At 51.7% G+C, this 14,992-nt stretch overlaps 1 protein-coding gene across 1 annotated transcript in view; it reads right to left on the bottom strand.

Annotated features, from left to right (window-relative positions):
* Positions 1-14,992, bottom strand: part of JAK1 (Janus kinase 1) — a 131,546-nt gene that overhangs the window by 8,575 nt on the left and 107,979 nt on the right. The window contains exons 11-19 of the mRNA XM_079777011.1: positions 14,640-14,826; positions 9,878-9,984; positions 7,064-7,207; positions 6,245-6,332; positions 5,624-5,751; positions 4,609-4,744; positions 2,937-3,088; positions 377-527; positions 139-233 (exon numbers count right to left, since the gene is read on the bottom strand). Coding sequence (XP_079633137.1) covers positions 139-233; positions 377-527; positions 2,937-3,088; positions 4,609-4,744; positions 5,624-5,751; positions 6,245-6,332; positions 7,064-7,207; positions 9,878-9,984; positions 14,640-14,826 — 1,188 coding nt within the window. The remainder of the gene's footprint in view (positions 1-138; positions 234-376; positions 528-2,936; positions 3,089-4,608; positions 4,745-5,623; positions 5,752-6,244; positions 6,333-7,063; positions 7,208-9,877; positions 9,985-14,639; positions 14,827-14,992) is intronic.

The raw sequence follows: 14,992 nt of genomic DNA, 5'->3' as shown, positions 1-14,992 counted from the left end.
CCTGTGATACAATGGCCCAAACAAAGTGCAATAAGATACTCTCTCTTATGAACCTTGACCAGAAATGGGAAAGAATGGAGAGCAGCTTTAAATGCAGATGGAGGTGATGTGGTCAGGGAGTACTAGGATGTAACTTGCCTCTCCCAAGTCACGGATTCTCTTTAAGAACCGCTTTTCAAAATGGGTGGGATCCACTTCGGCTGCTGGCTTTTTTTCTGAAACAATGTCTGGATCTGACAGAAGAAAAATGAAAACATGTCATTAAAAAGACATGACTGCCACTCACAGGCTCCCAGTTATCAGTTACCCCTGCCCTCCAGCCAGCTCTCCAGGGCATGGGCTGATCTTGGTTAAACAGGGCCAGGCAGTGTCTTACTCTGCTCTTCCAGCTTATTGATGTCTCTCATGATGGCTCGGAAAAAGGGTCTCTGGTTGGGGTCATAGTTCATGCAGCGAGTCATAAGGTCAGCCAGCTCCTTACAAGACGGTGTCACTGGTCTGCACCGGCTTTCGTAGAATCTCTCTTTCTGTGCAGAAGAAGACAACATGAAACCAAAGGAACCACCCGCAAACCTTTTAGCCCCAGGTCAGGAGGAGTAATTGATCCCCATTTAATTTCCAACAGCTCTGCTTCCAAGGGAGATCTCTGATACTAAAATAACCTGAATCCCAAGAAGCCGCATTCCAGTCAAGTTACGCAACCTTTCTGGAATACAGTTTGGCAACATGTATAAAATCTCCAGGTCCTTGGAACGCTTTGACTCATTAATTCTAATTATTGTATGACAGAAATAAATCAGATATAAACAAAGATTTATATGTCAAGGTATTCCCTACAGATTTAGATAGAACATTACAAGTTTGAAAACAGCCCAAATGCCAGATATAAAATTAGTTAAGTAAATTAGAGTTTAACAGAGCAATCAACTTTTACATTGAATTTGTAAAATTGTAAAGCTTATTTAGTCAAGCACTCAATATTAATGAAAAGATAGAGCATGTATAACTCTATCTAGCATGGTCCCAATTTTAACAAGAGATACGAACAAACCGAAGACAGTCTGCCAAAGTAAAATAGTGTCAGGAGTGACAGAAATAAGGTGATTGCTATTTTCTTCAACTGTTTATTACTTTAAAATTCAGAATTAATTGATGCCACTTAAAAACAACTAAGTGAAATTACTACACTCCAGTTTCTGTCTGTAGCTGAATTCCAAGAGTACTAGTTCCTCTTCTTGTCCCCCTGAGGGTGAGGTGAGAGTTAGGGTTCCAGGGGAGGGGGAGAGATTAGGATTAAGGAGCTGAGACTGCCCTCACCTCTGAGGGTCACTCACCCTTCCCTGACCCAGGGCTGTCCAACCCAACCAAGGCTACCTGGGAGGAGACTGGCAGACTTCTGTTATCAAAGGCACACACCCTTCCTCACACCATCCCCGTTTCCTGCTCAGCCTGGGTACACAGCAGGTACTCAATAAATACTGACAGACAACAAAGGGTATGCTGTTTTATTTCCAAGGAAGTTCGAAATAAAATGATCTTCCCAAAAGCCTAGGCTGAAAATTCCAAACCATAGATCTGATGGTTTCCCTATTGGCTTTGCCCCAACACCCTTTTCCCAAGTCCTGCACCATCTTTACTTGGCAAAACGTTAACTGGTTAAAGGTTGTCCTCTTCAATGACCTCCTACGTACACACCCTCCACTCTGGGTCCCACTGCCAATCCTGTTCTAGCCTCGGAGCATGAGTCCCTGCTGGTCTCTCCTCAGCCTGTCCATCCCAACCACGTGTCCAGATGAACTGTCCCCAAGCCGACCTCCGACCCTCTCTCTCCTCAACGAAACTCTTCAATGTCCCATACGACACTCCCAAGTAAAAATTCATGCAATCGGGGCTTTTTACAATCTGACCACAGACACCTCTCCAACCTTATCACCCATCATTCCTCACCATACGCTTCGGCAAACTGCGGCTCTCGAGCCACATGCGGTTTGCAGCTCTGTTGACTAATGAGTTTGCCGACCACTGGGATAGGGGCTTAATCACAAGGAACAACAACAGCCTGTAATTATTGGAATCGAGAGTCTAGGTCAGTGGCTCACAAGCCACAGTTTGCCGACCACTGCTCTAGGCCAACGAAACCACTCACTGCTTCCCACAGACAACTCAAGTGCCACCTTCCCCCTGGACTTCGAGCAGCTCCTCCCAGCTACAAGTTATGTCTACACCTCTGAACACACAGGCATGTTCCAATCACCAAATCACTGGGTCGGGGTCAGTGGCCCTTTACTGTTATTTTTACTACTTTATCCCTTTGGAGTTAAGAGTCTCCCCTCTTTCCACAAGTGAACAAGAGAGGTTGAAGCCTCGCCTGTTTTGCAATCTAGCTGGAGAACCCAGGTGAGTGTCTTAAGCTCCTGCGCCTCAGTTACCTGACCTGTAACGCGTACAGTGAGGGTAATGGCACTCCTACCTAACTGCAGGTTATGGAATCCTTATTTTGTTATTTTAGCCCAACTCTCCTACCACATCCTCAGGGGAAGGCAAGGCCTGTCTGTTTTCTTGTGAGCCCCCAACTTTTACCTAGACAATGCCTGACACACAGAAAGAACTCAACAAATATCTGTATTAATTTTACTAACAGGCACTTGAAATCTCGGATAAATAATACTATAATGATCTACTGACATGTATTGTGTGCCTGGACTATATGTGCATTATGTAGTTAGTGTTCACAGAAATCCTACAAAGTGGGTCTCATGTATCCCCATTGCACAGATGCTGTAACTGAGGCCCAGGTAAGTTAAGTTACAGTTGCAAGGTCACAAGAGATGGACCCATCTCTTCCCACAATATGAGGCTTCCTGTTAACTCCTGAGATGGCCACGAGCATCCAAGGAGCCCTCACTCAGCTCGCACCCTGGAAAACAAAAGCTCACCTCAATCAGTGTCTTATCTTTCAGGGGGATCTCGCCATTATAGCAGATTTCCCAGAGTGTGGTTCCAAAGCTCCATTTGTCAGCAGCCACGCTCAGGTTCTTGGAATCTTCTACACACTCGGGAGCGATCCATGGGATTCGTTCTATGCATTCTGCAGAAAGAGAGCAGACATTCACAGATCAGTCTCTGCAATCACCTGGGGAGCAAATCACTCTCGTTGCAGCAAGCACTGTGAGCTCACAAAGAAACTATTTCAAGTGGTGTTTTCCAAAGGAATCCAGGCCCCTCCTCCTTGACACTGGATGCATCAGGGCCAGTGGACGTGTCTGTTACCAGACTCACCAGGAGAGGGGCGTGCAGCCCCGTCTTCTGAAGCTCTGGCCTCAGAAACAGCACAGCACCCAGGGTGGAGGCCAACACCCTGAGGAGGGAGAACAGGGGGGCGTGTGGACAGAAGCTCCAGAAAGAGAGGACAGGGAGAAGAGGCCAACTTACACAGAGCAGGCGCGGGCTAATCTCAACTACTCTGCACCATCACCCAGCAACGTTTTATTTGTTTTTTATGGGTTTCTTTCGTTTGGAAAACAAGGGAAGGGAAGACTGAGGTAAAGAAGTCACCCTTCTCTCATACCGGGGACCTCTCAGCCCCTGTTCTGGCTTCTGAGGCCAGTGATCTGAGCAGAACCCCTGCCATGTCCCTGGACATGCCCCTCAACCAGCACAGGGGTCTCAGGGCACAGCCTCCGGTTCCTGAGGCAGGGGGGTGGTTCCTGAGCTGGGCGTTCACGGTCAGGCCCACTCACCCTTCCTTCTCCGCCTTCTCGCGTCCTCCTGACACAGGCCCGTGTGGCGGTGCTCTGGGATCACACATCTGCCATCACCTTGCTGCAGGCCCGCCTCACTGACCCGTCATCCTCCTACCTCCCTGCATCACCCCGTACTCCCCGGAACACCCACAGCATTTAACTGGCCTCTCTCGTGGGCTCTCTCGGCTCCTCGACTTGTTCTAGAGTCATCTGTGACCGGGCCTCAAACCCTTGCTCAGGACAGGCCCCCCGCACGAACCGCAGGGTGCCTCCCCTTCCCCTTCGACGGAGCAAAACTCTAAGTGCCAGGCACTGTGCTCGGTGCTGGAGACCACTGGCCACCACGAGCCAGCGGCACGCGCCGGGGCACGGGCCTCCCACACTGGCTTCGGTGTCTCAGCTCCCAGGTCTCTTTCCTTTGGGGCCCACACTCAGGATAACCTCATTCAAAGAGAAAATGCAATCGCTCAGATGCCTCCCCAACTGCTAACTACTACAGTGGATTTCAAAGGAAACAAGGGAGGACCCAAGAGGCCCAGCTCCTAACACCTCGCTGACCACTTCCAGACCAGTGGCCTCCCTTGTGCTAACCCGACAGCGTGAACACAGCTCCTAATTGCAAGGACCAGGAGTACCTCGGATGAGTTGTCTGTATCTCCTACTGCAGTCAGCTCCTTAAAGGAGTCAGGGACCAACCCCGCTACACTCCGTATCTTCCCCCAACCCTCAGGGCAGAATAGGAGCACCAGACACCCACTTGCTGAAGTGTGCTTTCTGAAAGGAGACAGAACCCCAACCCCAGCCCTCTGCCTCGGGGTAGGTGTGGGAGAGGGGAAGGGCGAGGCATGGGGAGGAGGAGACACACCTTGCCTGGACAGCACGGTGATGGGGATGCCAGGGTCACTGAGCTTGATGAACGGGCCACACTCGCTGTCGATGCCTTCACGGGCCAGGAGGAGGTTTTTAGTGCACACGTTTCCGTGGACCAGGTCTTTATCCTCCTGCAGTAAGTAGAAAGGGTGAGCTCAACAAGGCTGCCCCTGGCTGCCTGTCTTCCCACGCTCCCTCCGTTTCCAACCCTGGCCCCTTGGGTCTATCCCTCCATAGTCCCAGCTACAGCCAGACCGAGGCAGCCCAGGTGTCCCATCCAACGTGTGACCCGAGCACATTACAGAATGGGCCTCATCAGTGAAACTGGGTAACAGTAGAACGTGCCTCATAGGGCTTTTGTGGGAATTAAATGAATTAGAACCTGTAAAACAGCCGAAACCGGTTTGGCTCAGTGGATAGAGCGTCGGCCTGCGGACTCAAGGGTCCCAGGTTCGATTCCGGTCAAGGACATGTACCTTGGTTGCGGGCACATCCCCAGTAGGGGGTGTGCAAGAGGCAGCTGATCGATGTTTCCCTCTCATCGATGTTTCAAACACTCTCTCTCTCTCTCTCTCTCTCTCTCTCTCTCTCCCCCCCTCTCTCTCTTCCTCTCTGTAAAAAATCAATAAAATATATTTAAAAAAAAAAAAAAGAACCTGTAAAACATGTGAACAGCTGAACCATGTAAGCACTCAATAAATGTGAGCTACTACTGATGCCGGTAGTTTCATTCATTCATCAGGTATTGCACTATTTCTCCTCCTACCGTATACTGCAATGCAGCAGCCAGTCCTCTGACATGACAGACGTCCCCTCTAATAAAGATTTATACGTTTGGAGCACACAGAGTGACCCAATATGACCATGTTCATGAGCAGCAGGCACACCTGTGTTTAACCGCAGAGTCTGGGCACCCAGCCTGCTTGGCTATCCCTGGCTAGCACCTCTTTCCTACCAGCCCTACTGGTTCCTGGTGGACCACCACCCACATCAGATCAGAACATACTTACCAAGTAACTCAGGGCACTGGCCAGCTGTTTAGCAACCTTGAATTTCCATGGGGTGGTGAGGACGTCGCTTTTCCGGTGCATGAAGAGATCCAGAGGCCCACCCTCCACAAACTCTTCCACCATGATATCTACAAGCACAAAACGAGCCCCATCTGGAACCTTCTGTCTGTCTGGGACAGTACTTTCCCTCATTCCCCTGCGAGAGCTCACTTTAGTGGCTGGTGCTCGCCTGGGAGGATGCCAACCTCCTCGGGAGGGGCAAACAGCAGAGCGATTCAGAGCCGGTTCAAGCCCTGGGTTCAAGCCTGGCCCAGAGCTCCTTATGCATCGACTCACGGGGAACAACTCCACTTACCCACCCCAACCTCCCAGGGCCCAGAGTTGGCAAGAAGTGAACATTCAAGAAAGGAGTGAAAAACAAGTGGGACTTAAGTTTCATGGTCACTATTAACCCAAACACGTGACCTGCTCGATACCTCAAATCCCTCGATTGCAAAACGAAAGGCAAGAAGCCAGGACAAGAAGAGGGTATCAGCTCCTCCACCCCTGGGTGTCTTCACAGCCCCCCCCCCCGCCCCCCCAGCCAGGGCCATCCGCCTCTCCCAGAGAGAATTCACTTACTCTCCACGTCTCGGACACAGACACCGTAGAGGTACACGATGTGTTTGTGGGAGACCTGTCTCATCATGCTGGCTGCCTCGAAGAAGGCCTGTGGGAGAAGGAAGGTTGAGGGTAAGCCACCCCTGGTCTGACCCCAAAGGGGCTCCGCTGAGACAAAAACTCGGCAGATCCCAGAAAGCTCAGGACTCATCCCCCAGGTCCTGAGGACGGCTCCTGGCCTCGACTTCCCAGGGGCAGTGCCAGGCCTTCCCCCTGACCTCAGTCTGGCTGGGGGGTGGTCTTCATTTAGAAAAACCTAACAGGATATGGAGCGAGGCTGGTGAGATAGGCTAACAATTTCCCCATTGCATACTCACGCCTACCTCTCTCTCTCTCCCTTTAAACACTGGGAAATAACGATGTGCAGCACTGTGTTAGAATAAAAGGGACACCAAGGCGCAAACTGGCTCCATCTCTCGTACAGCCTGTGGGATCCGGGGTACATTTCCACTCCCCTGGGCTTTGATTTTCCAAACTGTGGAGTGACAGCCTGGCGACATGAGGGACTCGGCGACCATTCGGCCGGAGTCCTGGGGTCACAAGAACCTCCAGGTAGGAAATGGGAGGAGAGGGGAGGGGTAGGCCGGTGGAAGAGCTGCTCAATCTACTTCATCTCCAATCCTCCCTCACTTACCTAAGATTACATGTGAAAAAAGGGATTACAGAAAAGACATGTTTGAAAACCATAAACAAGGCCAAAATAAGGGCACAGGTTCTTCCCAGCTGACTGTGCTCCACGGTCCCAGAAACGGGAGGGTGGGTGAGCAGGAGGACACTTGCCAGAGAAATGTCCCTGTGGCTGGGGTCCAAGACTTTGAGGATCACTTTTATTTTCTTCTCTTCAGAAGTTCCTTCGTCATCCTTGTAATCCACCAGGGTCCCAGAGTAGATGTGTGTCCGCGTGCCTCTCCCAAGGTGCTCGCCCTGGAGGAGGAAGCAGGAGGCTGGGTGACTGCTGGAGTCTGGGACTGAGGCCTTAGTGGGAACACACGATACCAGAAGGGGGTGGGGCACAGCCCCAATGGCTCACAGCCGCTCCAGTACCTTGTCCTGGTCAGGCCTCCAGAGGAAACAAAAAGCTACTTGCTAAACAGCTGTGGCACTTCCTGGGCCCCAGGAGACAGCCCTCCTATTCCCAAACAGTCCCTTCCTTTCTCCTACTTCTAGGAACTGCCTGTGGCCAAAACATAACCCTGACTACCACAAAACTTCCAACAGTGCTGCAATAGCCCGCGACATCAGCCCCGCCCTTGGCCTTGGCCTTGGCCTTGGCCTCGGCCACCAGAGCAGACAGAGAGAGGACCCCCTTGGGGACTCTGCTCACAGGCTGGGGCACACACACAGGGGCTTCTTAGTCCTGGTTCTACTGCTTGCTGGCCATTTAACTTAGGGACGTTCCCTTACCATGCTCAATGTCTGCCCCCTTTCTGTAACCAGGGATAATAATGGCACCTGCCTCAGAGTCAGATGCGCCAATAGGTACAGAGGCTCCTGGTACAGACGCTGGCACAGGATGGGTACAAGCCAACCTAATGGGCTGGTGTGTGTTGTCTGATTGCCCCAACCAGGCACTCATTGTTTCTCACACACGAACTGCTCATTCTCTATCCATATGTCCAGTGCACGTGTGCACGCTTTAGAGTTAGTGATGCAATTCACACACGCATTTGCCCTAGCAATCCCACAGGGAAGGTGATGTGGACAGAGGCACAGACTGGCGGGCAGGCCCTCAGTTTCCTCACGGGTGAGAATGGATGGTCCCACCCAAGGAATGGCCTGAGGACTAGGACTGAAGAGACCATCTGCACAAAGTCCTTAGCACACAATGATCTGTGTCTAAGGACCCTCCCAGTTTAAGCTTGAATAATCCTGATCTAAACATTCTTAATATTTGGAATCAGCACATGACTCATAAATCGTAGGAATGGTTGAGTCATTGATATTAACCCCACAAAACCTGTAAACTGAAGTTCTATTGTTCTGGGACCCTCTATAAATGCAGAAATGGATGGTAGCTGCCTTGTGGGCTGATTCCCGTCCCCCACAGGAATGTACATCATCGTTAATCGGGTATATTAATTTGCACAAACACCACCATTTGTCATCTGTCACTGCAGATGGTGATACATCTGCCCCGTCTCCCGGATCCTGGCAAGGGCCTGCGAGTACTCATTAGAGCTGCACCTGTCATGAAGCGATTCATCAAGGTTATGGGAAGCGTGTTCCCAGAACATCCCGGAAAAGCCATATGCTTTCAGGATAATTACTCTTCCCCAGAAGGGTTACTGATTCCAGTGGCCAAGTCACGGCACCATGCTGTCAGGATCCACAGCAGCCCTCAGAGGCCCTGCACGTCCACGTCAGCCTCTTCCATGCTGCTCCCTCTGCTTCTACTGGCGCTCGCTCTTCACGCTCTGGGGCTCTGCTCTGATGCCACGTCCCCGGGAAGCCATCTTTGTCCTCCCCAGGTTAGGCGGGATGATGGTCTCTGAGAGCCCCACATCCTGCTGTCCATCCTGCTATACCTAGGATTTGTCTCTTGATAACATAAATATCTACTTAAGGTAGACAAGGTCGAGGGTGGCGACTGCGCCTGGCACACGGCAGTGCTCCATGCCTGCTGGCTGAATGAATGCTCGAGGCCGGAGGATGGCGGTTATCCAGCAGCTCCCCAGGAAGGAAAGAAGGCAGGCCCCGAGCACACACCACGTTCTAGACAGAAAGGAGGCTGGGGCACCGCTGCCCTGGTGATTTGCATCTCTAGACACAGTCCCGACACCACCAGAGGGACAGAGAACAATAAGGACCGGACTTCAGAAATAACAGTAATGGAGGCAGCTGTGTCTGTAGGCTTCCACTCCCTCAAAGCCCTATCCATCAGTTTCAGGAATTAACTTAGCAAACCAACCCCATGCCCGCCACCTCCACCACCTCCTTAAAGGCAGTGAGCCCGTCATGCGCTCTCCAACTCCTCCTAAGTGTCGCAGCCTCTCCAGGTGACAAATGGACCTTTGCAGACTCCTTTTCTGCAAGGCTGCTGGGTGCTGTCTCCTTAGCCTCCCTGCTGTATGGCTCTGTGTAAGAGGGGTGCAGAACAGAAAGGGGGATAACCCCTGGGCCTCACACCCCTAGCCAAGGCTGCAGGCAGCTCTGAGGGAAACAGCCGGCCTAAGGCTGCAGACTGGCCTAATGGCCTGCCAAGGCTGGGCACTGCTCTGGGACCTGTTTCTCAAGACAGTTCTTCTCCTTCAGGCCTCAATTTTGCATCTCCTATTGCCTCACTGTGTCTGTGTTCCCTCAGCTTTGCTCCTTCTGGAAAGTCCACACTAAATCTCAGAAGTTCTGCGCCACATAGCATGTCCTGGGGCATAAGGTCCCTGGGCCCTAGACAACCCCACACAGCCCCACTGATCCCCTTCCTTCACGGAGAAGGGGGAACATCAGCAAGGCCGGCAGGGAGGGTGCTGGTTAAACTGCTTTAACTCGGAAAGTCTCCTTGTTCCTTTTCCTCTAGGATGTGCCCTAACCCCAACTCCCCACGTCCCCTGGCTGCTCTGCTGGAGGGAGGCGGGACCCAAGAGCAAGGCGACTCACTTGCATGATGTCTTTCTTGAGAATCCGATCGAAACTCAGCTGACTCATGGGGTAGACGGGCTGCCACTCCTGGGCTTTCTTCGTAGCTACCAGCAGGTTGGAGATTTCTGTGGAAGAGAGAGGAGAAGTCTGAGCCGAGTAACAAAGGCCCGAGATTCCCATCAGCCAGTGTCTGCCGAGCCAGGGGGCTTGCTGAACACATACTTGTGCACTTGTTGGTTCAGTCATGCAACAAATATTTATTAAGTACTTCATTCCTGCCCTCCAGGAGCTCACAGGCTAATCACAGAGCCAAACCCAATCAAATACTTAACTAATCAAAAGGAAGCTACAACTTGTGCAACTGCTCGGAGGACAGGCCGGAATGCTGTGGGCTGACACAGCAGGATCTGTTCCAGGAGGTCAGGAAGGTTCCCCCAGCATCTCCTGCTCTACCTCCACAGTCTGGCACACAGTAGGCACTCAGTAAGTATTTGTTAAAGGTGTGAATGAATAATCGGGTGTGAGCTGAAGGATTTGAGCTGAGGTAGGAGGAGCAGCAGTATGCTGGGCCTAAGGAGGGAGGGGGAAGGCAGGAAGGTGAAAACGGGTTTCGTGCAGAACAGGACAAGTCACCCAGGCAGAGGGTTGTGCCTGGACTCCTCCGGACTCCCACACTGCCTGACACCAGGTGGCACTTACTAAGTACCTGCTGACTGTGCCGATTATGAACAGACCATCGCCAAAATCCTATGGATTCAAACAGCAAACCGAACACATTATCAAATCGGCCAGCCAGGGTCAGCACAGGTGACTAACTAGGAATGTATGATCCGCGGAAGTCACCTTCCCACCACTGAGCCATGGGAAGCTACACGTGGGGGAAGAGACCTCCTTCCGCTCAGACTCGCGTGAGAGTGCTCTGGGAACCTCTCCAGGTTTTTACGTTTTCACCCACTGGCTGCTGAGTAACAGGCCAAGGGGCACTAACTGCTCTCCCTGTATCAGCCGCGGTCCTAAGAGCTTTACCATTAGTAACTCACTGGTCCCCATCACAATCCTATGAGGTATAGAACATCTTTACCCACCCCTTTCACAGGTCAAAAAAAGATTCTAAACGATTAAACCATTTGCCCAACGTCAAGGGCCAGTAAGCCCTAGACCTGGGATTCACCCTGAAGTTGTGAATGGCTCAGGCTCTCACCTTCTTCCCACAGCACCCCTGGCCCCAGTGGGGTGTACAAATCCGTGTGCCAGAAACTGGGTTCAGATACAGCTCCTTTGTTATCATTCTGAGTCTACTCTCCTCCATTCTATTATTTTGTTCCACCCTGGTACCTGGGTAAACTCTGATTCAAACAGGCAACTCAGGACGCCATGACGGACAAGACATCCGGGAAGGGCCAGCTGAGTGGTATCCCAGGGCAGGGTGGCGGCAGCGCTGCCCGGGAAATGAGAGGAGGATGGGAACGGGCCATTTGGGGGCTGATGACTTGTGCAGCTGCTTCCGGGAACATGGCACTCGGGCCAGCGTGTGAGCAGGGGAAGCCGTTTAACCTCCACGAAGCTCTGTTCTCATTAGAAACAGAACGCTGTGGCCCCTGCCGAGGAGTGAGACACTGCACCTGCAGGGCTTACCTCAGTGCCCGACGGGGAGGGAATGCTCATCACTGGTAGCCAACGTGACTGTGAGCAGTTTTACGTGTTAGCCACATCGTCCTGGTGGCACCAGGGGTTCATCGAGCCCTGGCAACAGGAGTCCTCAGAGTCAGAGCTGAAGGGTGCAGAAATCAGCAGCATGCTGGACTCCACAGGTGAGGGCGAGGATCAGTGGTGACGGGGCCACTGAGCCCTGTGGGCCCCTATCTCCTCCTAACAAGGTCACCCTCAGACGTGGAGGGGGCAGTGGGGTTGGACAACACACAGGCCACTCTGAGTGGCTGCCTGCTTTTAATTTATTCCACGGGGAGTTTCTCCAAATGGGGGTCTGGCCATCAGAGCCTTGCGGTCAGAAGGGCAGAGACACTGAGGAACTCAAAATGGCAGTCTCTTTAATGTTCATGATTTCATCACTTCTCTAATTTGTAGGGGGCAGAGGAAGACAGAGGGCTCTGAGGGCCTCACTCACAGGGCTTACTCTTACTCTTCCCCAACTCTAGTCCCTCTCTCCCCTCCCCAGCAATCTCCTCCCCCAACCCCGAGTCAGAGAATTGTCCCTTGCCCCAGAGTCTTGGGCTGATGGCTGCACCTGCAGCTTTGCAAAGATAGTGCAACAGGGGAAAGATCACTGAAGTTGGAGTTAAAAGCATGATTTCAAACCCCCACTCTTCCTCTAACTACCAAAGTGATCTTGGACAAGTATAATCAAGATAACAACATATTCTGAGTTGTTCTGAAAATTAAATGACTTAAAACATGAAAGACCCTCAAACACTGCCTGGCAAACTGCAAGCATTGCTCACATGATGGTAGCTGTAAACCAACATCACTGCTACTATTGTTGTAAGTATTACTGATACTACTAGCTGTGTGGCCTTCAGCAAGTCACTGAACATCTCTGAGCCTCAATTTCCTCGTCTTTATAAAATCTACAAAGAACTATGATGTAGATGGAAGAAATGCAAATATGCATTTATACTGCTTGGGACTAGTAAGTACCCACCCATATGGTAGCTACTGCTGTAATTATCACTTTTAAAAAATATATATGTTCTTATTTACTTTAGAGAGAGGGGAAGAGAGAGGGGGAGAGAGATAGAAACATCAATCTATCTATCAATCAGCTGCCTCCTGCATGCCCCGGACCGGGAATGGAACCGGCGACCTCTTGGTGCATGGTCGATGCTCGATCACTGAGCCACACCGGCTGGGCTATAATGATCACTTGACAGCCATTAGTGAATGACGATCCTATGCTGGGTGCTGAGCTTCCCAGGAGTCAGAGTGGTCAGTGAGACCCGGATCCTGGTTTATGAGTTCTCACCAAGTGGGAGAGACAGACACTAGACATATTCAACGCGGTGTTCCTGGAGCCCCAACAGAAAGCCAGGGCAGACGGGTTCTGTTCCCTTCCTGTGCTTCTCCCTCCACAGCTGCTGCTCCCATGTCTGGGCTAGTAGGGGTGGCGTCTACAGCAGAGACTTCCCCAGCTGGTGCCTGCAAAGAGCCATGTCCCAGTCTCCCCCCTGCCACCACCTGTCTCTTCCTGGGGCTGCTCTTCTCCATGTCCTCCACCTCACCCAGAGACCACTAACTCCTGGGAAATAAAAACCGCTTCGAGTATCTGGAAGCACAGACTATGTGAGGAAAGAGGGTGGTTGGGTTTTAAGGTTTTAACTCCCTCTGAGGTCTCACGGTCAAGTGACAGGTGAGTTTTTACCTTTGCTTTGAGCACAAAAACAAAGGCTCCGTTATTCTGTGAGGCCGGCAGGAAACCCTACCTGACCAATCAGAACACAAGTCCTTCCTCTTTCACCAGAGTCAGTGACAGTCCCTTGCTGGGAGACCAAGAAGTGATTCACACCAAGAACCCAGGCCCTCCGTCAGGTGCTGCTTCGCCGCCCTTCCTTACCAGACCCGGGATGTTTCAGGCAGACGCCTCAGAGCACCTCGCTCATTCGTCCTGTGGCCTCAGAAACAACTGCGCTCCCCTTTCTTTAAGGTATGACCCCTATGAAGGGAAAGCTCTGACACATGGTGGGGGAACAAAAAAACCCAATAGTCAAGGGATCTGGCATCCAGGTGGACCTGCCATTCAAACCCCTCCTTGACCTTGACTTTCAAACACTTCTCCAAGTCTGTTTTCTCATACATACAATGGGGCACTTGACGTGGGACCCCTAAGTGTCCGTCCAGTTCTCACATTAGAAAAGGTGATGAATCCACCTGCAGTGTATCGTGACAGGTTCCCAGAACCTACAAAAGAGCAGCCAAGTCCCTCACTTCTCCTGTCCATCTTACTCCTTGATCTTCCCATGGCTCCCACTTCCTATGGGATAAAGCCCCAGCTCCTTGTGTGGCATTCGAGGCCATCCACAATCCTAAGTGTCTCCCTCCCGTCTCCCCTCCCTCCTAACGCCACCAAGGGCATTGGCCTCCAGCTCCCCTCCGCAGCCCGGCTTTGCCTGCTGCTCTGCCCTGCACATGCTCTGCTGGAAAAGCCCTTCCCCAACGGGCAAGCTCCCACTCGTCGGCCAACACTCGGCTCAAGATCCACTTCCTCCATGCAGCCTCCCACTTCCTGTAACTCAAGGACTTTGACCATCGCTTCTCTGCAAGCCCAGGGACTGATCCATGTGTGTGTTAATTAAAGCACACGCTCTATCCTGCAGTGGCCTCGTTCCCCTGCAACGTTTTCTGTATTAGACAGAAAACCCTTGGAGAGGAGGGACCGGGTGTGAGGCATTTCTGAGTCTTTGCATCTAACAATTCTTGGCCCACAGAAGATGTGTCGAGGTCATTTCTAAGATAAACCACTGACAAGGGCATCTCAAGACATTTTATCTTAATGAAGAAAGAAGTTTCTGCTTATGAATCCTCAGAGGCCTCTTTCTGCAGCTTAGGGATGTGGAGAAAAGGTGTGTGTTTTTTCTATAGAAAGTGCTCCACTTGAGGAATGGGATTTGAGTTGAGGACCGACAGGTAAGAAAATGCAAAGGAAAACATTTAGAAACTGTGGGGAGGGCCCTCTCCCAAGAGCAGCCTTTTGGTGGGTCTGGGTCGGGGAGCGTCAGTGAAGGGCAGGGCAGCACTGGGGGCGCGGGGACCGGGCGCGGGGACCGACCTCGGGGCTTGGGCTGGCAGCAGCGCTTCAACACGAAGCTGATGTTGTCCGTGCGCAGGATCTGCTTCTTGAGGTGGCTCATGAGCTCCCCCAGGCTGGGGAAGCCGCGGTCCGAGCCGTGCAGACTGTAGCGACCCTTCTGCACCTCGATCTGGAAGTTCTTGAACTGTTTCTGGCCACCCGGCACCTGCCATTCAGGAAAATGGGTGGAAACAATGTTTTAAAAGAGTTGGGCATATGTACCGTGGGGAAGGAGAGAGGAAGCTGGTGAAGGGTATACAGAAGCTCAGTGTTCTCTCTGTCCCACTTCTGTATCTCGAATTATTTAAAATTAAAGCTTATGATAGCCAAGG

Source organism: Cnephaeus nilssonii (genome assembly GCF_951640355.1).
Source record: "Cnephaeus nilssonii genome assembly, chromosome: 7".
Taxonomy (NCBI): Eukaryota; Metazoa; Chordata; class Mammalia; order Chiroptera; family Vespertilionidae; genus Cnephaeus; species Cnephaeus nilssonii.
Note: the sequence above shows the minus strand (reverse complement) of the source record. Positions and strands in the feature narration are given on the sequence as shown.